Here is a 25,224-nt window from a genome sequence, read left to right on the forward strand (position 1 = left end):
GGCTAACCGGGCGAGTGGCAGCCCTTAGCCGATTCATCTCTCGGTCAACCGATAAATGTCTTCCTTTCTATAAACTCCTAAGAGGAAATAAGAAGTTCGAATGGACAGAAAAATGCGAAGAAGCGTTCGAACAACTAAAACAATACCTAGCCAAACCCCCAATCCTAGCCAAACCAGAAGTAGGGGAACCACTCTACTTGTATGTCGCCGTGTCGAACACCGCGGTCAGCGGAGTACTCGTCAGAGAAGAGCGAGGAGACCAAAGACCTGTATTTTACATCAGTAGATCACTCGTTGACGCAGAAACAAGATATCCGGCAATGGAAAAATTAGCCTTGGCCGTCGTCACAGCAGCCCGAAAGCTACGACCATACTTCCAATCCCACACGATAGTCGTAATGACCACTCAACCTTTACGATCATTCCTACACAGCCCCAATCAATCAGGAAGATTGACAAAATGGGCCGTCGAATTAAGCGAATACGACATCGAATATCGCATTAGGACATGCGCAAAATCACAAGTTCTAGCCGACTTCCTCATCGAGCTCCCCGCAAACGAAAGCGAAACCACGGCAAGCACCGGATGCTAGACCCTTAAAGTCGACGGTTCCTCCACAAAACAAGGGGCCGGAATCGGGATACATTTGGCATCGCCACATGGAGAAATAATCGAACAATCCTTCCGACTGGATTTCACCGCCTCAAACAACGAAGCCGAGTACGAGGCACTAATCGCGGGACTATGCCTGGCAAAAGCTGTAGGAGCAAAATCTGTGTCCGCCTTCTGCGACTCACAACTCGTCGCAAACCAAATCAGCGGAGAATTCGAAACAAGGGATGAGCGTATGGAGGCATACGCACAACTAGTAAAAGAGATGACAAAACAATTCGAAAATTTTGAATTAACCCGAATTCCTAAAGGAGAAAATACCACAGCAGACGCCCTCGCCGCCTTAGCTTCAACATCAGATCCCGCCATAAGCCGAATCATACCGGTCGAAGCAATAAAACAATCTTCCATCACTACCAAAAGTGCGAGCATAATGGTAATAATAGAATAGGGGGACTGGAGAAGGGATATAATCAGATATATATCCGAAGGCCACACCCCGACAAATAAACAATTGCGCCGAAAACTAATCAGCCAAAGCGCAAGATTCTCCATAATAGACGGAGTGCTTTTCAAAAGAAGTTTCTCCGGAGTATACCTGCGGTGTATGGGAAAAGATGAATCCAAACGCATCCTTTCCGTAATGCACGAGGGAGAATACGGGAACCACGCGGCCGGAAGAGCTCTAGCCGTTAAAATAAAAAATCAAGGGTACTTTTGGCCAACCATGGTCGCCGACTGCGAACAACATTCACGGAAATGCGACCAATGCCAAAAGCATGCCCCAAATATCAAACAACCAGCCGAAGAACTATCCTCCATATCCGCTCCGTACCCATTTCTAAAATGGTCCATGGATATCGTCGGCCCCCTAGCCACAGCACCCGGAGGGCTGAAATTCCTCCTTATAACAACAGACTATTTTTCCAAATGGGTAGAAGCCGAAGTATTCGTCTCGATAAGGGACGTGGACGTAAAAATTTTTATTTGGAAAAACATAATTTGTCGACATGGAGCGCCGCAAGAAATAATCACTGATAACGGCGCACAATTCATATCAAAAGAATTCCGACGATTCTGCACAGCAGAAGGAATCACTTTACGATTCTCGACGCCCCGATACCCGCAAGGGAACGGACACGCTGAGGCTACCAACAAAACAATCGTTGGTAACCTGAAAAAGAAACTACTAGCCAAGAAAGGACGATGGGCTGATGAACTCCCCGTAGTACTTTGGGCCTACCGCTCGAGTCTGCGAAGGCCTACTGGGGAAACCCCATACTCCCTGGTCTACGGAGTCGAAGCAATACTGCCCATTGAACACGAAATCCAAACAATTCGCACCATGTACGCGAACGATCACGAGGAAACTAACAATAAAATGCTATGCGACTCCCTCGATTTGACAGACGAAAGAAGAAATCGAGCCCTAACGCGCATGAGTTTATACCAACGATCAATCGCCCGATACTACAATAAAGGAGTCAACTTCCGAGAATTTCATACTGGAGATCTCGTATTGAGGAAGGTGTATCAAAACAGAGCCGAAGAAAATGCAGGAAAATTGGGAGCAAACTGGGAAGGACCATACCGAGTCTCAGAAATCCCACGAACAGGCGTCTACAAGCTTGAAACGCTCGACGGTATCCCAGTACTCAGATATTGGAATATCATGAACCTAAAGAAATATTACTGTTAAAAAGTAATATCACAACAATCGAACTACGTAACGGCTTGATCCCAAACATGGGTACGTAGGCAGCCTTGAGATAAGGTTTAGCCCCCACCTCACATAAACGAGAGAAACTTGAAACGAACAAGTTCGATTCAGATCAATTCGCCAAACGCGACGGATTCGACTTACACCCGCAAATGAACACACCTAAGGCTTCGTCCATGCGTAGTGTACGATAAATTACTATAAACCTAACTCAAGAGCAAAGGAAGACGACGAGTTTTGGTTCGGAAAAGGCAAATCACGTATAAGACATGACCTGGTGGCACGACGTATACGTAATCCCAACACGACTAGGGGTTCGACTGACGATGGCTGACACACATCGTGCAAATAAGTTGTCAAGAAATAAACGCCATAGTAAATCAGTGCGTTCGTTCAAATACAAGGACACAGATAATTATGCATTGTCTATCGAGGCTATCATTATAAGAAAATAAACATCGATAAACATTTAACAAAATCCATGGAATATGTTCGACACAAATAAAAATGAAAGAAAATAACGATAATAAAACAAAAGGAGTTCGACAAACTTGCCCAGATGTCGGGCCCAAAATGAATACGCCCACGCAGGGGCCCAAAACAAATTAATTATTTAAAAACTTGGAAAAAGAAATGCAAGAGGCGAGGCGAGTCTAGGCCGACTCATCCTTGGCGAGCTCAGCTTCCTCGGAGTTCTCCCCAGCCTCGTCGATCGACGTAAGTACGGCCTCCGAGCTGTCGAGCATCGAGCCGAACTGATCCGCGACCTCAGAAGTCCCGGGCACAGGCGCATCAGGAGGAGAGCGATCGTCGTAAGGGGTGAACTCGAGATCTTCAGCCCCGGCAAGAGAAGGCAAAGGAACGTTGTCGAGCTCGGCTTGAAGCTTCACCAGTTCGTCCTTGGTCTCCTGCAATTCAGCAGGAGCGTCAGCGATCTCCTTGTTGACGACCTCCTGGAAGATCGACGATGTCGCTTTGGCTTGGTCGAGGTTCCGCAGGATGGTCGTCCTCTTCTTCCCGACCGCGACGAACTGGCGGTAGGCCACCAGCGCCCTCTTGTACTTCGCCCCGGCAACCTTCCTGCCCGAGCGAATACCATCGTCCTTAGCCGAACGGTAAGCGCGGTACAAGGAACGATTCCCCGCCTTCTCCTTCGCCAGCTCGGCCTTCACCCGGTCCAGGTCGGACCCAAGGTTGCGATGGGAAGCCTCGGCCATATCGAGCTCTCTCTTCAGATTGACCCGCGTCCTCTCAGAATCTTGAAGACGATCTTCAAGATCCTTCACACGACGGGCGTATGTCTCCGCCTTGGCAATGAGGTGGTCCATCTGGCCAAGGGAACCTTGGCACTTCGTGAGCTCACCCTCGGAAGCCTTCAGCTTAGTTCGCAAATCTTAGTTCGCGAGGGAGAGGCGGTCGTACATCACCTCGTAACCGAGAAAGCCCTTGTTCAGCTCGGCCATGAACTGCAAAGGAAAAGAGTTAGCCTTAAGACGAAAAAAATATATGTATGTAGTAATTTGAAACTTACCCGAGAGCCCGCCGCGCTGACAGAGCGGTAGTAGCTCGACTCGTGCATTCTAGAGACCATCGGGAGCCGGTATTCAGGGAAGTTGAACTGGCGCATGAGACACGCCGCCGCCGCCGGATCGTCGCAGATCGGCTTGTCGAGGTTGTAGTTGAACGCCAGCTTACAGGAGCTCGGCTGAGACACCTGTTGCTGACCAGAGCCCTTCACGGCCTTTCCTCGGTCCTCAGCTCGTCCCCTTTTGGGATCGTTTTGCTGAACGCCTTCTACCTCCTTCCTCTTAGCTTGAGAGGACGGAGCCGATGATGACTTGGCCGCGGCTGCCGAAGCCTTCGCAACCTCGGAGGACGTAGCCTTGGCAGAGGGGGCTTCGACGTCTTTGGCGGTCTGGGCATCCTCGGCAGCCTTGGCGACCTCGGGCTCACCGTTGAGCTCGATGAGCAGCGTGGCCGGAGGAACCACCATTAAAGGCTCCTGGAAGCCGAATATAGGAGCCGGCGCTGTCGGAGCAGACAGGTTGGCCTCCTCGGCCGATCCGGATGTAGTTCCGGCACCACTAGCCGCCCTAAGGGCCTTCTTCTTGGCGCGCCAGTCTACGTCCTCGTTATTCATCTCGGACGAAGAGGGGAGTTCGTCTGAAGAGTCGCCTAAGGAAAAACAAATTAACAATAAAGCTAAAAACTACGAAACAAGGTAAAGCTCGGAAATAAAAACCGACCTGAGGAAACAGCGGGCCAAAGATCGGCTGCTACAAACCGAGCTTCGGAAAAAGACTTCCAGGAGACTTCGCAAGCGCGCAGCTTCTGGACTTTTAGATCGAACGCGTCCGACGGGAAAACAACGATCTTCTCTGCAAAGACAGATAACAAAACGTTAGTTCGCCCCAAGCATGCGATAGATAGCTCACAGATCGCCCGAAAATCCCCCCATTACCACAGTCCGTCTTCCACGGAACGGACAAACAATCCTTCACCACCTCGACCGTCTTCTCGCAGATTTCGAAATAGAAGTATTTCGAACCCCAGTTCTTATCCTTGCCAGGGAGGTCAGTAACTATACCCTAACGAGGTCGGTTCGCCAAATAGAAGCACACCGGATGGTGTTTTGAGTTGCGCTTCGCGACCAACAGACGGCCGAGGTCATTAACGTCTAAAGAGACCCCAGCCTCTTTAGACAACAGCAACAGAGCCATCACTTGGCGAACAAAATTCGGACACATTTGGGCGAACTGAAGTCCCAAACGGTCACAGAATTCGATGAGCAGCCGGGGGATAGAAAAACGAAGTCCGCATTCCTCGAAAAATACCTGGTATGCACAAGCATATCCAGGGATGACTCGATCGGCGGACTTGCCTCCTACCTTCACCCGAAGCCCGTCGGGAAAATCGTATCGCTCCCCCATGTTGCCAAGGTCGCGTTTCGTCAACAACGACGGCGACGACAACTCATGATTGAATCATCGCTCTTCCTGTCGAGTGCCGACATTTCTCTTCACAAGGGCCGGTTCCAAAGAGGGAAAATCAAGAACCTGGAATCGACCAAACCTAGAAGGCCCGACACCCACTAATATAACCGAAGAAAATCCTGAAAATTTTCACAGTCGAAAATGGCGAATACAAAGAAATTCAAGAAACGCAGAAGAAGAAAAAGAAAAGAAAAAAAGAAGAGAAAATTGCTATTTTTTACCTCTGGGATGTGAATGAATTGATATTAATGAGAAAAATCGAAGGGTCACAACTTTATTTAAGCGTCAAATCGACGGTTGAGAATCCCGAGAAGATCGCTATGATTTAAAAAATCTTTTGAGTTATCAAAACACGGACGTAGCGACACGTGTCTATGGCGCCTGCTCAAAGGTAACCAAAAGGTAGAAATACCCGAATATTTCGTCAAATTTCAACCAGATTCCGGAAAAATCTCGGTTCGACAAAGTATATTCTATATTATTTTATAATATAGAAGATACTGGGGGACTGATTGTGGGAGTAAATATCTCTCCCCTCTATCTAGCGAACTAGATCGACCAGGCCCACAGCGAGCTCGGTCCAAAAGGAAAGATAATCGTCAGATCGGCCCAAAGCCCAGTTCGGCCTAATAAGCCCAGAACGGTCCAAGACATTATTCCGGATGGAAATCAGTCTCGACCCGGGCCCAAAGACGTTCCCAGACGGTCCCGCCAAGGAATTTGAAGTTCGAAGTCATCAAAGAAATGATCAAATCGCCTAGAACAGTGGAGATGTGCGCAAGAATAAAGGATCGAAGACCAGTTCTGCACGTACACGTGCATCGATCTGAAGATGAAGGAAAGTCGGCAAAGTGGCTATAAAAGCTCGTTCCATCCTCGTTGAGAGGGACGGATTTTTGGAGGGAAAGAGAGAGATTGCGATATTATCTTCTGAAGCTTATTTTATGTTCATTTCCATTCGGATTTTTCTTATTCTGATAGAGCTTTATTTGATTATCAATAAAAAAGGAGCATCCTTTCGCCCTATTTATATTGCTATTTATATCGTTTATTAATTCCTTTCGGATTCTAGTTCACTCTTCATAAATGGATTCTGAGACCCTCTATTCATATAAATAAATATACTAGATAAATCGAAATAATCCAGTGTAGATTGTTTGGTCGAGAAATCGGTTCAACAATACCTTTACTTTAAATCTTAAAACCTGGCCTCATTCTTATTTTGAAAATATATCATTTTTCCTAACCCATTCCTATCTTCTAGAGATGAAAGAGGAACAAAAACTATTGACGAAACCAAAGCCGAGTTCATGAAGATATTAATTCTAATCTCTCGCGAGGTCTTCAAGGACCGATTTCAAACATGTTATATTTAAGGAATTATGTGTCTCATTTGTGATAGATACATAATTTATATGAATTGAATTGGGTGTTGGGCCGGGCCGGATAGAGAGTGGGGAATATCAGTTATAATGGTCACGTTTGGTTGTCATCTCCAAAACAGTTTTTGACTTTTCAAATGACAAAAATATAAAACAAAATGGGAAATGAGTGTTTGTTTCTCCTCTTTGAAATTGTAACTCAAGTTTAATCTGAGTTGTTGTTCACTTTTATTCACAAAATTTGAAAAGTCCAAATACTTGTTTTCATATTTTTTAACTCATGTTTTTTGTCTCTTTCCTCGTAACAACACACACAACTCTCTCTCTCTCTCTCTCTCTCTCTCTCTCTCTCTCTCTCTCTCTCTCTCTCTCTCTCTCTTTTTCTCTGCCGAAAGAGACGCAGACATTTACTGTGGAAAAAGAGAAATAAAAACTACTACCACCAAACAACTTTTTGAAACCAATTACAAAATTTTATTTCAATAAAACTTGAAAAAATAAATTGAAAAAATAAATTTTGTGTAGTTAAATTTATGATTAAAAAAAATTTTGAGTTAAGAAATTGTTTCCATGTACCAAACAGTTTTCCCTTTTCATTTTTTCAAAAACAAAAAGTCAAAAGTGTACCAAACAGTTTTTCCAGTTTTTTCAATTTCTCAAAAACAAAAATGAAAACTGTACCAAACAACTTTTTGAAAACAACTACAAAACAGTTTTTCAATACAACTACAAAAATTAGAAAACAAAAAACAAAAAACAGTTTGAGTTAACTACCAAACACAACCAATAATTGCCTTGCTGACGTAAATAGCCGTAGACGTTAGTTAAGAATTTCCCTTTACTGTAAATGTGCATGAAGACCAAAGACCATATTATTACTTTCAAAGTATATTTGTTTGGCTAATTATGTACATAAAAATAGCGGAGATTTTTTACACGAATTACGACTCACGATTTTCCCCCACCCAAAGTGATAAACACTAAAAACTATTGAAAATTGTCCACTTGTCAAACACTGGGTGGATCGTCCAAATTCGTGAGTCGTAAAAAATAGCAATGCTCTAAAAATAGCTATGCTTGAAGTCTCTTCTCACCAAGTATCATTGCAAGAGCAATTCCCGTGGGCGAACCGGTGGAACCGAACCCGGTCCCTCACCACAATCTCTCTCCCGTAGACCGTCGAGACGGCCTTCATGAACGCGTGGCAATCACCACAAGACCGAAGGTTCTTCACGATCCTGATCGTCGATCCCGGCTCGGTCCTCGCTAGCCCATAGGCGAGAGCGAGCTTCTCGCTATGTCGGCTCAGCTGCGAAGCCTTTCTTCCATCACCATCACCATCATCCTCGTCGTCGAGAAGAGCCTCCGATATCACCGGGCGATATCCTCCCTCGTTCTTGACCCTCTCCGCCACCTCATCGAGCTTCCGGTAGATGAGGCCCGCCTCAGGATGGGCTGACCCGCCCGCCACGAACTCGTGGACCCGACCCGCGACCTCGACCCGGCTCATCCCCGCGGGCTTGGCCAGCCCGAGGTCGCTCATCCGCCGCCGGGCCCGCGCCTTCTCGGCCCATTTCCCCGACGACGCGTACACGTTCCCGATCAAGACAAGGCTTCCGGGGTCCGGGTCGAGATCGTGATCCGGATCTTCTTCGAGGCGTCTCATAAGGCGCTCGGCACGGCCCGTGTCGCCGTGGGCCTTGCTGGCCCACACCAAGCTCCTCCACAATGCCCTGAGTAAATTAATAGATCCGGGTCTTTATGTTGCATTCACTTAATAGATTTTTTTCTAAGCCAAAACTAATTAAAAATTAACCGAAATAAATGTTCAATTATAAACTGGTTTTATAGTTAAAGAGTTAATCTAAATTAATGATTTGTAAAATATTTAGATTTGTTTTAAATTAGTGAAATAGTAAAAAATACTTAGTTTTAGATTATTTTTTTTAGCACTATTCAAATTTTAAATTGCTTATATAAATAGTCGATTATTCTAATGACAATGTCAAATTCATTTTAAGGTGGTAATTTTAACATGGTTATTTTGTATAATTTTTTTAATATACATTTACCTGTCGGGCTCAACGGGCATTCTTGCGACAAACTCCTCGGCCTCGTCCAACCGCCCGGCTCGAGCCAAGAGGTCAACGACCCGGCCGTAATGCTGAATCACCGGCCGGATCCCGAACCGCTCTGTCATGGTCTCCACGTACTCCCGCACCTCGTCGGCCCCACAACACGCCGAGAGGACAGCTGTCATCGTCGCGGCATCCGGGCCCACGCCGAGCTTGATCATCCGATCAAAAAGCCCGAGAGCTTCCCGGGACCTCCCGTGGCTTGCCAGGCCCGATATCATCGCCGTCCATGCAAACTTGTTCTCCTCGGGACCGGATTCGGATTCGGATTCGAAGACCCGCTCGGCGCTCTCGAGGCACCCGCATTTGGCGTACATGTCGATCAGAGCGGTGGCGACGCGGCGGCTCGGCCGGCCACCGGCGATCGAGACGGAGGCGCGGTGGACTCTCTCGCCGGCGCTGAGAGCCCCGGCCTCGGCGCAGGCTTTGAGGACCGACACGGCCGTGGCCTCGTTGGGCTCGACTCCGCCTAGCCGGAGCATCTCGTCGAACGTCGCGACGGCATCCGCCGGCCGGCCGTCGTCGGCGAGCCCGGCGATCATGGCCGTCCACGACACGACGTCTCGTTGCGGCATTTTGTCGAACACTTGGCGGGCGAGGTGGGAATGGCCGGCCTTGGAGTACATCGTGATGAGCGCGTGAGATACGTACCGGTCGGAGGCGAGGCCGGACTTGAGGGCGAGCGCATGGAGCTGGCGGCCCGGCGCGTGGGCGCGTAGGCGGGAGCAGGATTTGAGGAGGGGAGGGAGGGAGAATTTGTCGGCAGGTTGGGCGGCGGAGAGGAAGAGGCGGAGAGCGGCGCGTGGGTTGGGGCTGAGGGCGTAGGCACGGAGCATGGTGTTGAGGTGGAATGAAGAGGGCGCGTGGAGGGCGTCGAAGATGAGACGCGCGTGGGAAAGGTCGCCGTCGGGAGATAGAGCGGAGAATGTGAAGACCTTCGAGAGGTCATTGTTGGGTTTAGACTGTGTGTTTGGAGATTTGATGATTTGGGCGTGAAGTTGGAGAGCTTGACACATGGTCGTTATCTCCATTCTACATCTCCTCTAGTTGTTGCCATTCTCTTTCCTTAAAGAAAAAAAATAAAAACGAAAGACATGAATCGTTATTTAGAGATTTTAGATAAGTGTAACATTCACATAATTTATTGCTAACAAGTATTATTATTATTATTATATAAAGGAAAGCGCACGGTTACTGTTCACCCACACTCAAAATACTGTTATGCAATTTTCTGAAATTACAAAAATGCCCTTACAATTATCTGAAATTACGAAAATGGCATTTATTGTTACACAACGGTTCGTATTCTTTTGTTGTTGACGTGACATATGACTTAAAAATAAAATAAAAAAAGCCTACAAATTTCTAGAAACAACTCATCTGATACAAAAAGTCTAGAAATGTCGGGATACACAACGGTTCATATTCTTATGTTGTTGACGTGACATATGCTTAAGTCTGCTCTCTATATATATGGAGTTAAAGCTGTGAGTTCACTTCAAAAATAAAACAACTACATAAAAATCGCTTCGAACATGTTTAAGACAACATCACTTCCGAAAGAAACAGGGAAAATATTATCTTCAAGTAATTTAACATCAGTAAGTATACACTTAATTAATACTAAATTCAAGTGCTAACGTCAATATCGAATTCATTTAACAGTATCAAATTCACTTCAACATATCATCGCTTCTCACAAAAAATTTCCTCTTATCTTCGAGTTTTAAAAAAAAAAATATAAAAAAAAAATCAGGACGAATATAGAATTAAAATCAGTACGAATAAAAAATATTTGATCTTCGTTGCAGGTAATCTACAGCTCTCAATCATAATGCAAAAGTAGCATACCGAGAAAATCAGTATACATATGAAAACACTTAAAGAAACTCCTAATCTGCTGTGCAAGAAGATGCTTTTTCTCTTGCAACAATTAAATTATCTCAAGATCAGCATTAAGAACATACTGCAGTACTAAGGATTTAAGGATGAGCCTCTCTAGATAAAAATATATATATATGAGCAGAACAACAAAATATATATGAGCAGAGTAAACGAAAAAAAATCCAAAAGAATCAATAATTGCAGAATAAATCGAAGGAAAAAAAACAGATACTTCAAAGTCTGGGTTAAAGGTAGGCGGCCTGGGATCAGTAGGCCATCTCAGCGTGTGTAGTAGTGCTCCTCAGATTCTCGAATCAAACACCAATCCAACAACCAACACCGATTTAAAGAATCAAACCCGTAGACCGAAAACCCAAATAAGAACTTAATTCCAAATAATTCAAAAACAAATATCCTAAATCAAATAATATACACCCTTAAAAAAAACTCAGTTTTCGTGACTCTAGAAGAAAAAAACCAAATAGAGAGAGAACATTTCTTTGCCATCAGCGTCGTCCCAGATATATGTTTTGATGAGGTTGCCATTAATGGCTAGAGTGCGAAACTCAACCCCAACAGAGGACTTGGAGTGCTAGAAAATCTAAATGAGAGAAACAAAGAAGACAAAAAAAAAATTGTAACCCTAGAAAAGAACCTGATTACCTAGAGTCCCAGCAAAGTAAATGAAAAGAAGGGATTACCTTAAGGAGAGGAGAAAAAAACACCGATTCGTAAGCGATGCGTGTAGATACATATACAAAAACTGGATTCTCCTTCTTTTTTCCTGATTATTATCGTTCACTGAAAAAGAAGAGAAAAGAAAAGGAAATTGATGATGATGGCCAAGAAGAATAAGAAAATTAGTGGTTTTTGGTGATGAGTGAATTTTTAGCCTAAGGCTTTGTTTTGTTTGGTAGAAAGGAAAGAAATATGGGTGGATAGATTATCTTCAATGGAAGATGAAGGAAAGAAAATGAATGTATTATAGATTGTTAAAAAGTTGATTGGTATAATGTAAGGAAAGATTACACTTCATCCATTTCTTGTTTGTTATAGATGAAAAATAGAGAGGAATGATTGATGTTTATTGTAGCAAAATTACTACATTACTCTTGTATTATACATAATCAAATTTATTTTCAAAGGTTATATGTGTAATTGTCTTATTTTTGTTTCCATTCTTTCAAATCCACCCAAATTGGGAGGGAGAGATTTTGGTGGGACCCACAGAAAGTTAATCCCTCCAAATCCCTTCTACTATTTTCCATCCCCCTTACCAAACAAGCCAAAGGGATTTGTTTCCATTTTCCAATCCCTCCTATTTAATCCATCTCTCTCTTTTCCCTCCTATCAAACAAGGCCTAAAAGCATTATGGATCTCCACCGACATAAAACAAGGGAAATTTGCGTCAATGTCACAAATTCGTCGGGTTTTTGCATTTGTGTCACAAAGTTGTCAAAATTACATTTGTGTCACGTATTTACATTCGTGTCACATGTGCAAATTTCAAATTACTTTCTTTAATCATTTAATCTTTTTATTAGTTACTCCATGTCTTCTGAATTTTTTCAATACCTTATTAAAAACCACTTCATCTTCATCTAAAACTTTCTAAAATTTTTGCATGTGACTTATTTGCAATTGGATTGCCAATTTGTGACATAAGATGCAAATACCACATAAAACAAAGCATTGTTTTTCTCTCTTGATTTGGTCCGAGTGTCGTGGGCTTGGGCCACGATAGTTACTTTAAAATAAATATAATATAGAGTATAGATGGAGAGCCAGAGACAGATGGAAAAATATGAAAATATAGAGTATAGATGGAGAGCCAGAGATATAGATTGAAAAATATGAAAAATAATTCTATCTATGTTGTTAAAGATTTTCAATTCAACTATCAAAAAATCTGAAAAAACAAACATGCTTCCCATATTTTACATAAATAGTCTCATTACAATTGTTTGTATAATATATCTATTATCAAACTGTATATATTTACTATGTTTGTTGCAGTGTAAAAAAATTGAAAATTTTATATTAAATATGTAAGTAGTACACTAATGACTGAATTTCATGCAGTATAATACATTTATTTTTGTAATTTAAGGATAAAATTGTATTATTTATCATTAAAAATAAAGAAACTTTGTTTTTCTTATGCATACAAATTACATTTTCATAATTAATTATCCATTTAAAATGAGCGACTTCTTCGTACTTCATTTAAAAAAAAATGTATATTTTTATATTATCGATTTCTTAAAATTTATATTAATCTTAATGTTTTGGTCTCATAGATATATTTTGCTTTGATAGATAAATAATATATATTTTACATGAGAGTAAGCATACTAGCCCAATCAAACCACCAATATTAGGAGAATAGCTAAAGTTTGAATAAATTAGGTGAATAGCCCAATTAATATTTCACTACCTAAATTACCCTTGTATATAAGAGCAAAACTTCAATCAGATATCCAAAATTTCTCAAACCTAAACCAGCTCCGATGGCGTCGTCCTCGCCGGAAACCAGCAGCCAAAAAGTCTCGCCGGAGACGCGGCGGCTGAGAATGAGCAAGTTGGAGACTGCGCCGCCAATCATCTCCGTCGTACGTGCACCGGAACGAACCAGCTCGACCACGGCGCCGAGGAACAAGACAAAGAAGGGAAGGCGATCTGCTGCTTGGCGACGCAGGGAAGGTACGGATCTCGACGGCGACGACGGCTCAGATTGACTCGAAAATCGGCGGGGGAGAGGAATCGGCGGCGGAGAGGAAATCGGCGGCGATGGAGGGGATTGAGGAGATGCACTTTGTAAATTCGCGAATTGGTTAATTTAATTAACCTACTGGATTGAGTTAGGTTAATTAATTAACTGATTCGTGAATGATTTGAAATTCACAAAAAATTTACAAAAATCATAACTTAAGTCAATTGATATTCAAAGCATTCAATTAATTAACCTGATTCCGAATTCAGAGGAATCGGCGGCGGAGAGGAAATCGGTGGCGATGGAGGGGATTGAGGAGAGGCACTTTGTAAATTCGCGAATCGGTTAATTTAATTAACCTACTGGAGTGAGTTAGGTTAATTAATTAACTGATTTGTGAATGATTGAAATTCACAAAAAAAATTACAAAAATCATAACTTAAGTCAATTGATATTCAAAGCATTCAATTAATTAACATAATCCCGAATTCAATCATTTAGTAAATTAACTTTACTCACAAAAAAATCAGAACCTAAACTAATATTCAACCAATAAGTTAATTAATTAACCTAACTCGCTCCACTAGGTTAATTAAATGAACCAATTCGCGAATTTTCCAAGGGCATTATGGTCTGAGCCGAAAATATGGGCTATTTATTTAATAAAATGAAACTTGTGCTAATAAGAATAACAAACTTGGCTAGTTACAACAAATTTCGCTTAATACATATACATACATATTATGCATGGTGCCTTAAAAAAAAATACATAGTATGTATGGTATGTTTATTAGTATAATCGATATATGTTATACTTACTACTTTTTAATGTTTTAAATATTTTTACAATATTTAGATTATGTATTATTTCTTATGATAAGAAAATTATAATTTAATATCATTTTTTTTAGAAAAGCCTGGAAACTCCCCAAGGGCTTCATTAAGGCATATCAGCCAGAATTAAGGGGTTACAAATCGTGGGAGAACTGAATTCCCACAGACAGTCTGAGTTGGCCTTCAGTGCCAATTTAGCCAACGTATGAGTCACTGTATTACAATTACGAGGAATGAATATAAAATTACACAGTCAAACAGGGATGCTCTCCTCCTGATAGCCTCCACTAGTTGTCCCCTTTCCGTGACCTGTTTTTTCCCCGTCGTGATGAGAGAGATAGCCGTAGCACAGTCTGACTGGACTTGGAGTCTGCTCAGCCCCAACTCACGTGCCACCCGGAGACCATTGAGCACGGCTTGGAGCTCTGCTGTCAAGGGGCAGAAGGGTCTGCGCCACGGATGTATGAAGGTCGCTCGAGTCTCACCTTTGTGATTCCTGAAAATCCCACCCACGCCACAGGATAACTCCGTAGTGGACACGGCAGCGTCGACTGAGAGGGCTGTTAACTCCATCGGTGGAGGGGGCCAGCGCGTTGACTGGCTGGTCTCGAGGCGTCGGGTTGAGGTCGAACTGTGAGTCTGTCGGTAATCCTCCAAGAATTGGGTGGACCAGTTGATCAGCTCCATGAGGTTCCGCTTCCTTCCCGAGTGGGTAAGGTCGTTCTGGTAGTTCCAAGCGCTCCACATGAGGATAATAAATACATCAAAGTTCTCACGCGAGAGGCTTTTCTGCATTGCTCCCAAGAAACCAATCAAATCCCCCTGGTAAGCCTCTTTGATTTCTCGCCACCATCCCGTAGCTTTCCATAAAGCGGCGATATAATTGCATCTCCAAATCGCGTGAAAAATGTCCTCCGGGCCCTTGCCGCACCGGGAACAAGTAGTATCGACCATCATTCCATGTCTTCGCAAACTCTCTTCGGAGGGACTCGGAGGCGCCACAGCCTTTTCCACCAAGACTCCGTGGAGCGTGGGTCCGATGAGCTGCACCCCGCCCCACTCTCACTTAGCATCCGATACCCGGATTTCACCGAGTATTCCCCATCTTCTGTGAAGTGCCAGCAAACCTCGTCGGGGCCGTTCAGCGAGACCTCGGGTATCTTAAGAATTTCGTTTACATCCTCCGTCGAACACCACTCTCGGAGAAGGCCCTTGTTCCACGTCCCGTTTGGGAGCTTGAGGTCGGCCACGCTCGTATCTTCAGGTATCCGAGAGTCGAATCTCACCGTGAAATTGTCGGGTCTTGGGATCCACTTCCCCTTCCGGGCATTGACGGAGTCTCCGTTCCCTATTCTCCATCTTGTGCCTTTTTCAATGGCTTCCCGGCCCCAAAGGAACCCTTTCCATAGTCCCGAGGCGTAACAAAAGTCCGTAGCCGTGAGAATGGAGGCCTCCGGGTAGTAGCAAGCTTGGAGCACCCTTGCGGCTAAGGACTCAGGATTCCTCACCATACGCCACACACTCTTGGCCAAAAGAGCTTGGTTAAACCACTCGAGAATTCGGAAGCCCATTCCACCCGCACTCTTCCGCACACAAAGTTTGTCCCAACTCCCCCAATGGATCTTTTTCCTATCTTCACAAGTCCCCCACCAAAAATTGGCCGCCAATTGGTGAAGGTCTTTGATGAGCTTCTTCGGGAGTTTAAAACAATGCATCACGTAGCTAGGTATGGCCTGTACAATAGCTTTGATGATAACTTCCTTCCCCGCGAGGGAAAAGAAGGCATTCCTCCACCCTCTCACTTTGCCCCAAACCCTTTCCTTCAAGAAACAGAACAGCTCCGCTTTACTCAGACTCATCGTCATTGGGACCCCAAGATATCTCTCATGGCCCGGAGAGATCTTCACTCCCAAAGAGGTGGCAACTTCTACTCTCGCCTTCCACTTCACCTTGTTGCCGAACCACACATCCGATTTCTCAAAGTTCACCACTTGGCCCGAAGCGGTCGTATATTCCTCCAAGCTTCGTTTCACCGCCGAGGCCATGTCGGCGGACGCCTTGAAGAACACAAGACTATCGTCGGCGAAGAAAAGATGTGAGACTCGGATACCCGTTTGGCCGAACTTGATTCCTTCCAAGGCTCCCCGCTCCTCTTCCCGTCGGAGAAGGCCGGAAAGTCCCTCGGAGCAAAAAAAGAAAAGAAACGGGGAAAGGGGATCCCCTTGGCGAAGCCCCCGTTGAGGTACTATGTTGCCTTTGTGTTCGCCGTTGAGTACGAAAGAGAATTGGACCGACCGCACGCATCTCATGATAAGAGCCACCCACCCCCGGTCATAGCCAAGTTGGATCATCATTTCCTCAAGGAAGCACCACTCGACCCAGTCGTACGCCTTCGACATATCTAACTTGAGAGCTCCACAATGGCCATTTCCAAAACGGCCTATCTTCATGGTGTGGATTCCTTCAAAGCCGACTATGACGTTGTCAAAGATTTGCCTCTCTCCCACAAAGGCGCTTTGGTTCGCCGAAATAGCCGTCTTCATCGTGCCCCGGAGCCGATTTGCAATACACTTAGACACCACCTTGTAGAGGACGTTACAAAGACTTATCGGTCGGAACTCTCGCATTCGGGTCGGCTCTTTGCACTTTGGGATTAGCACAATCGCTGTTTCGTTGATCGAATCCATGCTTTGGTTCTCGTTCAAGATCGACAGACAAAACCGGGTAACATCGTGTCCGACCACATCCCAAAATTGATGGAAGAAAGCCCCGGAGAAACCATCTTTCCCCGGAGCCTTGTTTGGGTCAATCCCAAAAACAGCCTCCTTAACTTCCTCCTTGGTGAACTCCTGTAAAAGACCGGAATTGATCTCCTCCGTGATAACCGGGGGTGGTACACTCGGTGACTTTCCTGATCTCAGCCATGCTCGGTCCTCGAGAAGAAAAAATATCGGTGAAGTAGCCGGAGATGATAGCTTCGATTTTTTCCGGTATCTCGGTCCACACGTTACGCTCGTCCATAAGGCCCACGATGCAATTCTTTTTTCTCCTCTGTGACGCTTTCCGGTGGGAGAAGCTCGTATTTCGGTCTCCGTCCTTTAACCATGCGATGCGGCTTCGTTGTTTCCAGTAGGACGCCTCTTTCTCCAAGAGAACATTAAGCTTCCTTTCTTCAGCTCGAATATCTTCTTCCCGAGGGGTCACCGCCGACGAGTTAAGAGCGTCGAGAATCCGCCGTTGTTTCTCAATCTCGTGCTTCATTTGTAGAAATTTCGATCTTCCCCAGTCTGCTAGTAGCTTGGAACACTGCTGGAGAGACAAGGGAACGTCGCTGGACCACGCCGCCTCAATCAAGGAGCGACACTTAGGTTCCTGGCTCCATGCCAACTCATACTTGAAGCTTCGTGGCCTCCTGCTCCTCTGGGCCATTTTAGCCTTCGCCTTGCCCTCCAACGAAACTAGGAGGGGCCTATGGTCCGAAGACCACATGTCGAGGTGCTGAACGTAGCCATCTGGGAACGCCGCCTTCCAATCCGCGTTCGCCACGCATCGATCAAGCCTCTCCCACATGAAGCCATTCCGGTATTTCCTCCTCCAGGTAAAAGGGTCTCCAACGAACCCAAAGTCTTCCAACTCGCACACATCCAGGGCTCGATGGAATGCCTCCATCTGTCCGGGGTCTCTCGGCCGGCCCCCTTTCTTCTCATGGGCATACAAAATCTCGTTGAGATCACCTCCGCATAAGAAAGGCCCCTGAAAGAGGTCGCTTACTCTTTTGAGAAGCTCCCAAGAGTGTTTCCGAAGTGTCTTGTCCGAGTTACCATACAGCCCCAAAAAACGCCACACCTTCCCATCCTCATTACACATCCACGCTTCTATGTGGGATTTAGAAAAGGAACCCACGTTCACGGCCATCTTATTTTTCCAAAACAACACAAGTCCGCCACTCCTTTCCTCCGGTTCCACTGCAAAGCAACCCTCGAACCCCATCTTCATTCGAATTCTCTCGGCTTTCGCCGTCGAGATTCTCGATTCCGAGATAAAGACAAAATCCGGGGATAGTTTAGACACGTGGAACTGGAGGGTGTCCTCCGTCCAAGGGTTGCCAATCCCTTGGACGTTCCAAATCACGCCGATCATTGCGCCCGGCGCCCTTGCCTCACAAGGGTCGCCGAAGAAGAGGGTGATTCGTCCTCGTTCATATCCTGTATGCTGGAAAGAACAGAGGGTGAGACCAAAAAGGAAGCAATAGGAGAAGGGATGCAACCTGTGTTTCCCGGGGTATCCGGGGTCTTCACCGCCTTGGCTTCGCGTTTTTGGCGTTTGTCTGGTCCAAGTTCGTCAGCAAGGTCGGAAGCACGCGCGGGTATCTCACTTGTTTTTTATATTTTGAAACAATGAAAAAACATCTTAAAGTACAAACATTTTGCGCAATGTGCCGGAGCTCTATGCACCACATGATTTTTAGTTCATTTCCCACTAAGATATTTGCTTACAAAAATGACAAATCAGATTATTTCAAAAAGGAAAAAAAAAAAAAAATACCCTTAAAAGATAAATATCCAGTCGCTTCATTTTCTAGCGCCATCTCGTATCCACTTATTCAATAGTCCAACTCTTTCCATTTCTCTTAAAAAAATCTCAGTCGCTTTATAAAATTCATAATCAAATTAAAATAAAGAAAGAAAAAAAGAAGAAAATAGAAACCGACTTCAATGGAAGACGACGAATGGGAAGCGCTCGAATCGCCATGGCAAATCGAGTCCGTCCCTTCCGACCATCATTCTCTCAGCCGCCGCGAATCCGCCTCCGCATCATCGGAGATTCTCGAAGACTCCCCGGAGTCGCCGCTTCCCTCGTCCTCGGCTTCCTCTTCACCGACTCCTCCGCCGTCGGAATCTCCTCCGGCAGCAAACTCGTCTCCGGCGAGGGAGGCCGCGGCGAGGCTGAGGCTCCGGCTGTGGGCGGCGCGTAGGGCGGCGTCAGATGCGATCGGCGCGTGGAGACTCTGGATCTTCGCCGCCGCCGCCGCCGGAGCTACTGCGGTGGTGTTCCTGTACTACCGGAGGCTCAGGTCGCAGTGGAGACGGAGATCGCCGGCGATTCGCGACGATAGCAGAGATCGATTGGCAGTTGTTCTCAGAGAAAAAGACGAGGTCAGTTAATAATTTTGGTTTTGACAGTGTTTGCGCTTTTGAATTTCAATTGACGGAATTTCGAAAATTGGCGCGCAGAAGATCGACAAGTTGTTAATTCGGATTGCGGAGATGAACGAGGCTTTATTGTCCCGGCGCCGAGTCCCGGTGATCCGAGTTAGTTGACTCACTGAGTCTATAGAGTTAATCTCACTCTCTCTGTTCTGTTCTCTTGCAAATGTCGATCATATATATATCGCCAAACACACACAAATATAGTTATGTTGTTTGTAATTATGCACAATAATGAGCTAATTAATGAAACAGTTGATCAAGATAACTGAAACAACGTGATGTTTTGTTGAAATTGTATAACCTTTTTCCCTTTTCATTCTACATTTGAGCATAATAAATTAACAAAATTGTGCCAAAAAAAAAAAAAAACAATTAGCAACACACGAGAACTAACTCCGGTCAAAAACGGAGTGCCGGGACAACAAAGGCGTGGCGGTATCGTTCCTAATCCTCTTAATCTTGGGGCTCAAGAGACCGCGGTGAGCGAAGCCGTACAAGTCGAGAACTTGATTATCGGCGAAGTTAAAAGCCCGTTCCATGCTCTTGAGACACCGTTCGACCGCGTAATCCCCGTAACTCCCACACGGCTTACACCCGACAAAATGCGTAACGAACGGCCATTTCTCGTCCCCGGTCCCGGGTCTGTTGCGCTCCATCATCTCCTCGTAATGGTCGACGAGCCCGGCCCAATATCCGTGGAGATAGTAAGAATTCTCCACAAACACTTTTCCCATCCATTTCTGGCGCTGGTAGATAAGGAGGTAGATGAGGGCAGATTGGTCATCAGCCTCGAAAGCCGGCCTTCCTTTGAGGCTGGCGGTGAGAAGCTTCCCGGCTTCTTCTCGGATCGGGCCTTTCGGGCCCATCGGGGCCCACTCGTCGAGAAGGTCCAGAGACCACTGGCAGTTTCGGAAGAGGAAGCTTCCGGTGTTGACGGCGATCCACGATTTCTGGTCGAAGAGGAGGTCGGGGTAGCCATGGATGACGAGGTTGTGTTGCTTGTACTTCTCCAGAGGGACTTGGAAGACCATGTCCGTGAAGAGCGCGTCGCTGTCCATCCACCAGATCCACTCCACCTCCGGGTGGGCCAACATGAGCCGTCGGATCAGAGGGAGCTTGGCCCAGTAGCCCGCGAGCTCGCGGTCCAGGTGAGCCATGTTGTAGACGATCTCCATCCCGTGGACCCGCGCGTAGTCGATCTTGTTCTTTATCGATTTCAGGAGGTAGTGGTCTCCGATCGGGTTGTCGCAGGGCTTCGGCGGAGATCCGGTCACCAGGAGGACTCTCTCTCGGCCGCCGCCGGTCAGGCGAGGGAAGCTAGGGTTTCGGTCCAGCCACGTGGCTCGCTCCTCGTCCCAGTTCTGGATCTTCGGGCCGAGCGTGTACGGCGAGGATGACGTGGCGTTTAGCTCTGGATCGGGGTCGTTGGGGTCGGAGTCGGATCGGAGCTCGGCGAGGATTCTCGCGGTCTCTTCGGCGATGCGCTGGGACTCGGCGGAGGAGGAAGCGCCTCCGCCGAGGCTTCCGATGCCGATGGTGCCACGTAGGACGAGGATGGTGACGAAGCCGCAGAGGACGGTGATCTTGATGTTGTTGAAGGCCTTTTTGATCTGACGGCCAGGGACGCGCGGGGAGGAGCGGGTTCGGACGGCTGTGGTGGTGGGGAGGTTGTTGGCGGTGGTGGAAGCAGAGGAGCCTCGCTTCTGGGCCGTGAGGTTGTCAAGGCCCATTTCGGCGGAGTTTGAGGAGGGATTGAGTGAATGATGGTTTATATAGTTGGACTAAAGAATTACGTGAAAGTTAATGGGATCCAGAAAATGAATATACTAATGTTTTTATAGATGTTGATTATGGGGACGTGCGTGGGTGATTTGAGTTTTTTTTTTTTTTTTTTTTCGGGGTGATTTGAGTTTGAGAGTGGTGGTTTGGAGTTTGGACATGGAAGAAAATTGTACTAGATAAAAAATTGAGAATCGCATTCACACTATATTTGTGTTTTTTAGGGAGAAAAATGTGATTAAAGAAAGAAATAAATGAGTATCGAATTCACACCATTTTAATTGGTCTTATTTTTAGGGAGTTGCAAAATATATTCATCGATTATGTTTGTGGTTACATTCACGGGTGTTAGCGGAATTTATTTAAGTGTGTTGATCTACAAAAAATAATAATAATAAAATAAAAAAATTCAAGTTAATTACCTTTTGGTAAAAGAAAAAAATTAATTAATAAATAAAGGGTCTAGTGCTTTACAATTATTGCTAGTTTTAGTTCCATTATTTTCTTTCTTCTTTAATGGCATATGCGTCTGAGAAATTTTATTAATTGATCTCCATAAAGACAATAATGTAATGTACCTTGAGAATCTCTAAGCTCAGTTAGAGCTTGACAGAGAGAATGAAGAAGACGAAGAATGAGGGAGTGAATTGAATTAAATCAACTAATGATTCTCATAGTACAAAAGAGTATTTATACTAGTTACACATAAGGGATGACCACCGAAAGGGAGGAGCAAATCTTGTGCTGAACTCCGGAAGAGAAACTGCAATCTCTAAACAAGTGGGCACGATTTTCCTCAACACGGCGACAAAGAGAACAACGCGAGGGAAAATAGACGTCTGGGAGCTGCAACGCTGAATAACGTCTTTTGGGCTGAGCTTGTTGGAGACGATGAGCCATCCGAAGACTTGGACTTTCAACGGGATTTTAGCTTTCCAAATCAGATCAACAAAGGGCCACTCAGGACGAACCGAAGAGAGGGAAAGGCTAGAAGACATGGACTTGACCGAGAAATCTTCAGAGTCGTCAAGTCAAACTCGACGGTCCGTCATGCCATTCCAAATCTTGATGTTTTCAAGCTTAGATAAGAGGTCAGAGACTTCGTCAATTTCCCTCGTTGAAAGATTTCTAGAAAGCTTAAGGTCCCAAGAAACCTTCCCGATTTCCGACGGGTCCGGAATGGCGAAGAAACCAATCTTTTCGGAAAGGACGGGGCAAATCCTAGCCAATCTAGGGAATTTCGCTTCGAGGGTTGAGTCGAAAAGCCAAGAATCTTTCCAAAAGCGAACCAACGAGCCATCGTGGACTTTCCAACTAACACGAGGGTAAAAGGAGTCACTTGCCGAAAGAACTGATTTCCAAGGGCTACAGAACGTAGATGAGGAGGCGAGCCCTGGGTAGAAGCCATTTTCCTTGAGGCCGTGGATAGCCTTGATAGTTCGGTGCCATAGAGATTCGGGCTCCTTCGGGAACCGCCAAAGCCACTTAGCGAGAAAGCTAGTGTTCTTGTCTTCGATTATGCCGATTCCTAAACCTCCCTTGTTCTTTGGGAGGCAACATATTTCCCAAGAAACCGAATGTACCCCCTTAGCGTCTTCATAGCCATCCCAGAGGAAATCTCTCATGAGCTTCTCAATGTTTCCGCAAATCCCCTTTGGCATGCGAAAGATCGACAAGAAGTGATTTGGTAAGGCCGAGAGAACAGCTTTGATGAGGACCAACTTGCCCCATTTCGAGAGAAACCACGTTGCCAGCCTGAAAGACGTTTAGCTACTTTAGCGACAACTGGGTCCCAAAAGTCCTTGGTTCTTGGGTTTCCCCCGAGCGGGGCTCCGAGATAATAAATCGGCCAACACTCCGATAAGCAACCAAAACTTCCGGCCAAAGTCGCCATTGAGGGAGCAGAAATGTTGATACCGACAAACAAGCTTTTGGGAAGATTTACCTTCAACCCGGAGACATCGCAGAAACACTTGACCGTATTGTAGAGCTGAGACCAATTTGCTTGAGAGTTGTAACAAAAAACAAGAGCGTCATCCGCAACTTGGTGATGAGAGATGGGCAGCCTTTCCGCTCCAACGTACATAGGAGTAAACAAGCCCGAAACACAATCTCGAGAAATCATCCTAGAAAGGACGTCGGCTACCAGCGTAAAGAGGAACGGAGACAACGGGTCGCCTTGCCTCAACCCTTTAGAGCAAAAAATCTTTTCGCGAGGCTTTCCGTTCACATGAACCAAAATCGAGGAAGAAAAAAGACATCCGGAAATCCACTTTCTCCAGCGAGGATCGAACCCCTTCTTGGCGAGAACAAATTCGAGAAACTCCCAATTAACTCTATCGTAAGTCTTTTCGAGGTCGAGTTTAAGAACCACACCTTCCTCACCGCTGTTAGAGACTGCCTCGACTACCTCGTTAGCAATAAGGATGAGATCGGACATTTGACGGCCTTCCACGAAAGCAGCCTGTTCTTCCCCCATCGTTTCCAACCTGATCTCGCGGATACGATTGCACAGGACTTTAGAAATGAGCTTGTATAAGCTTGAGATCAAGCTTATCGGGCGAAAATCAGTGACTTTCCTCGATTCCACTTTTTTGGGTATCAAACAAAGGTAAGTCTCGTTGACACTATGATTGATGACGCCGTTGTACCAAAAATCGAAAAAGAATGAAATGATAGTCGGACTTCAAAACCTCCCACATGTCTTGAAAAAAGGCCATGGAATAGCCATCCGGTCTTGGGGACTTATCACGTGTTTTAATATCCTTCTCAGAGAAAGGGGAAAACAGGTCTCTATTACTTTCGGCCGTGATGGGGTGCCACTGAATCCCTTCATAATCATCAATTTAAATTCAACATTTCAACATCATCACCATCACAATCATCAACTCTTCCCCAAATTAATTTAAATTCAACATAATCATGAGAATAATCATCAATTCATCATCAAATTAATCAATCCATGATCATATTCTAGGATTAAAACACACAAATTTTTGAAAAAAATTAAAAAAATCTCCAAATCTCAGAAACCCTCGTCACTTACCTCTTGGAAACCCCGAAAACTGGACAAAAACACACTGCGAACAACGGGATCCGCTGGGAAGCACAGCAAGGATGGCGGAAACCGCGAAATCTCACCGGGATTTGAGCAAACTTAGGCGAGGAAAAATGGAAATCAGAGGGAAATGGGTTTCGTCAATTTGGGACTCGGGAAGCTAGGTTTCCCCGAAATTACACTCAAACTATTTATACTCAAAACGGGAACCGGACCAAAGGAATCCGGTCCGATTCGACCGGGTTCATGACACGGAAACGATTTGTATACGTACCCGCCCGGTCCACTCCGGTTTGCCAGTTCCCGCCCGGTTCCCCTGGAAGTCAGACCTTGCTAGTAACTAATAAACTTAACTAACATCTTTACTACAGTCAATCAATTTACCAAACTTTGTCAATAGCCTTGAAGGATCTTCAATGGTGCAAAAAAAGGCACTTGCTAGCAATTATGAAAAGTTTAAGCTATTAGCTTAACCATTGTTACACATTTTAGCTATTTGCTTGGTAGAGCAAATTAGCTCTATAGAGCAAATTGGCTCTAAACTAAGCTAATGAGTCCCACTTATTTTTCAACCAATGAGAATGCAATAAAATGTAAAAAAAAAATGATTAATATTTAAGCAACAAGATGGGGATTGACTTACCACTAAAGAGCAATGTTGCTTAAAAAAATTGTAGCTTAAAAAATTGATTTGACAAATTAAGCTAATGTACCATTGAAGATGCTCTTAACAGCTATTGTACATCGTTTAAAAACTAACTGACTTGCTGAGTTTCAAATTTCATTTTTCAGCTTTATCTAGTAGCTAGCATAGGCGCAAAATTTCCCTTTCTTTCCATTTCAAATTTCCTTTTTTTTTATGATATAATCGGCAATTTCGTTAGTATGGCATCCATGAATTG

At 45.1% G+C, this 25,224-nt stretch overlaps 5 protein-coding genes across 6 annotated transcripts; 1 reads left to right on the forward strand and 4 right to left on the reverse strand.

Moving 5' to 3' along the window:
• Positions 1 to 7,546: 7,546 nt before the first annotated feature.
• On the reverse strand, positions 7,547 to 9,960 carry LOC149402938 (pentatricopeptide repeat-containing protein At5g66520-like). Its single transcript, XM_089608199.1, has 2 exons — positions 8,781 to 9,960; positions 7,547 to 8,441 (listed from the first exon to the last, which is right to left on the reverse strand). The coding sequence occupies exons 1-2, from the start codon at positions 9,872 to 9,874 to the stop codon at positions 7,799 to 7,801; spliced, it is 1,737 nt and encodes a 578-aa protein (XP_089464325.1). The 5' UTR covers positions 9,875 to 9,960; the 3' UTR covers positions 7,547 to 7,798.
• A 4,525-nt stretch (positions 9,961 to 14,485) lies between these two features.
• Positions 14,486 to 15,229, reverse strand: LOC149402939 (ribonuclease H). Its single transcript, XM_089608569.1, has one exon. It carries the CDS (start codon positions 15,227 to 15,229, stop codon positions 14,486 to 14,488), a length of 744 nt encoding a protein of 247 aa, XP_089464695.1.
• Positions 15,230 to 18,846: 3,617 nt separating this feature from the next.
• LOC149402940 (uncharacterized) lies at positions 18,847 to 19,857 on the forward strand. Of its 2 annotated transcripts, none has more exons than XM_089609256.1 (2): positions 18,847 to 19,431; positions 19,513 to 19,857. In XM_089609256.1, exons 1-2 carry the CDS (start codon positions 18,991 to 18,993, stop codon positions 19,594 to 19,596), a joined length of 525 nt encoding a protein of 174 aa, XP_089465382.1. In that variant the 5' UTR covers positions 18,847 to 18,990; the 3' UTR covers positions 19,597 to 19,857. The 2 variants fall into 2 exon arrangements, with proteins under 2 accessions (XP_089465382.1, XP_089465381.1); XM_089609255.1 differs by having other exon boundaries at positions 18,849 to 19,431; positions 19,510 to 19,857.
• On the reverse strand, positions 19,726 to 21,314 carry LOC149402941 (putative xyloglucan 6-xylosyltransferase 3). Its single transcript, XM_089609254.1, has one exon. It carries the CDS (start codon positions 21,213 to 21,215, stop codon positions 19,875 to 19,877), a length of 1,341 nt encoding a protein of 446 aa, XP_089465380.1. The 5' UTR covers positions 21,216 to 21,314; the 3' UTR covers positions 19,726 to 19,874.
• Positions 21,315 to 22,295: 981 nt separating this feature from the next.
• Positions 22,296 to 23,743, reverse strand: LOC149402942 (uncharacterized). Its single transcript, XM_089608570.1, has 2 exons — positions 23,210 to 23,743; positions 22,296 to 22,985 (listed from the first exon to the last, which is right to left on the reverse strand). The coding sequence occupies exons 1-2, from the start codon at positions 23,741 to 23,743 to the stop codon at positions 22,296 to 22,298; spliced, it is 1,224 nt and encodes a 407-aa protein (XP_089464696.1).
• Between the last annotated feature and the right edge of the window lie 1,481 nt (positions 23,744 to 25,224).

This window comes from Urtica dioica, chromosome 3 (assembly GCF_054948205.1).
Source record: "Urtica dioica subsp. dioica isolate 48M chromosome 3, U.dioica_male_clone48M_v1_H2, whole genome shotgun sequence".
Taxonomy (NCBI): Eukaryota; Viridiplantae; Streptophyta; class Magnoliopsida; order Rosales; family Urticaceae; genus Urtica; species Urtica dioica.

Coding starts and splice junctions, on each gene's coding strand:
- LOC149402941 (XM_089609254.1), bottom strand. CDS start 21,215: ATGGGCCTTGACAACCTCACGGCCCAGAAGCGAGGCTCCTCTGCTTCC.
- LOC149402942 (XM_089608570.1), bottom strand. CDS start 23,743: ATGGGGGAAGAACAGGCTGCTTTCGTGGAAGGCCGTCAAATGTCCGAT. Junction 22,986..23,209: donor GCGATGTCTCCGGGTTGAAG/GTAAATCTTCCC, acceptor AAATGGGGCAAG/TTGGTCCTCATCAAAGCTGT.
- LOC149402940 (XM_089609255.1), top strand. CDS start 18,991: ATGGAAGACGACGAATGGGAAGCGCTCGAATCGCCATGGCAAATCGAG. Junction 19,432..19,509: donor TTCTCAGAGAAAAAGACGAG/GTCAGTTAATAA, acceptor ATTGGCGCGCAG/AAGATCGACAAGTTGTTAAT.
- LOC149402938 (XM_089608199.1), bottom strand. CDS start 9,874: ATGGAGATAACGACCATGTGTCAAGCTCTCCAACTTCACGCCCAAATC. Junction 8,442..8,780: donor ATGCCCGTTGAGCCCGACAG/GTAAATGTATAT, acceptor TAATTTACTCAG/GGCATTGTGGAGGAGCTTGG.
- LOC149402939 (XM_089608569.1), bottom strand. CDS start 15,229: ATGGTCGATACTACTTGTTCCCGGTGCGGCAAGGGCCCGGAGGACATT.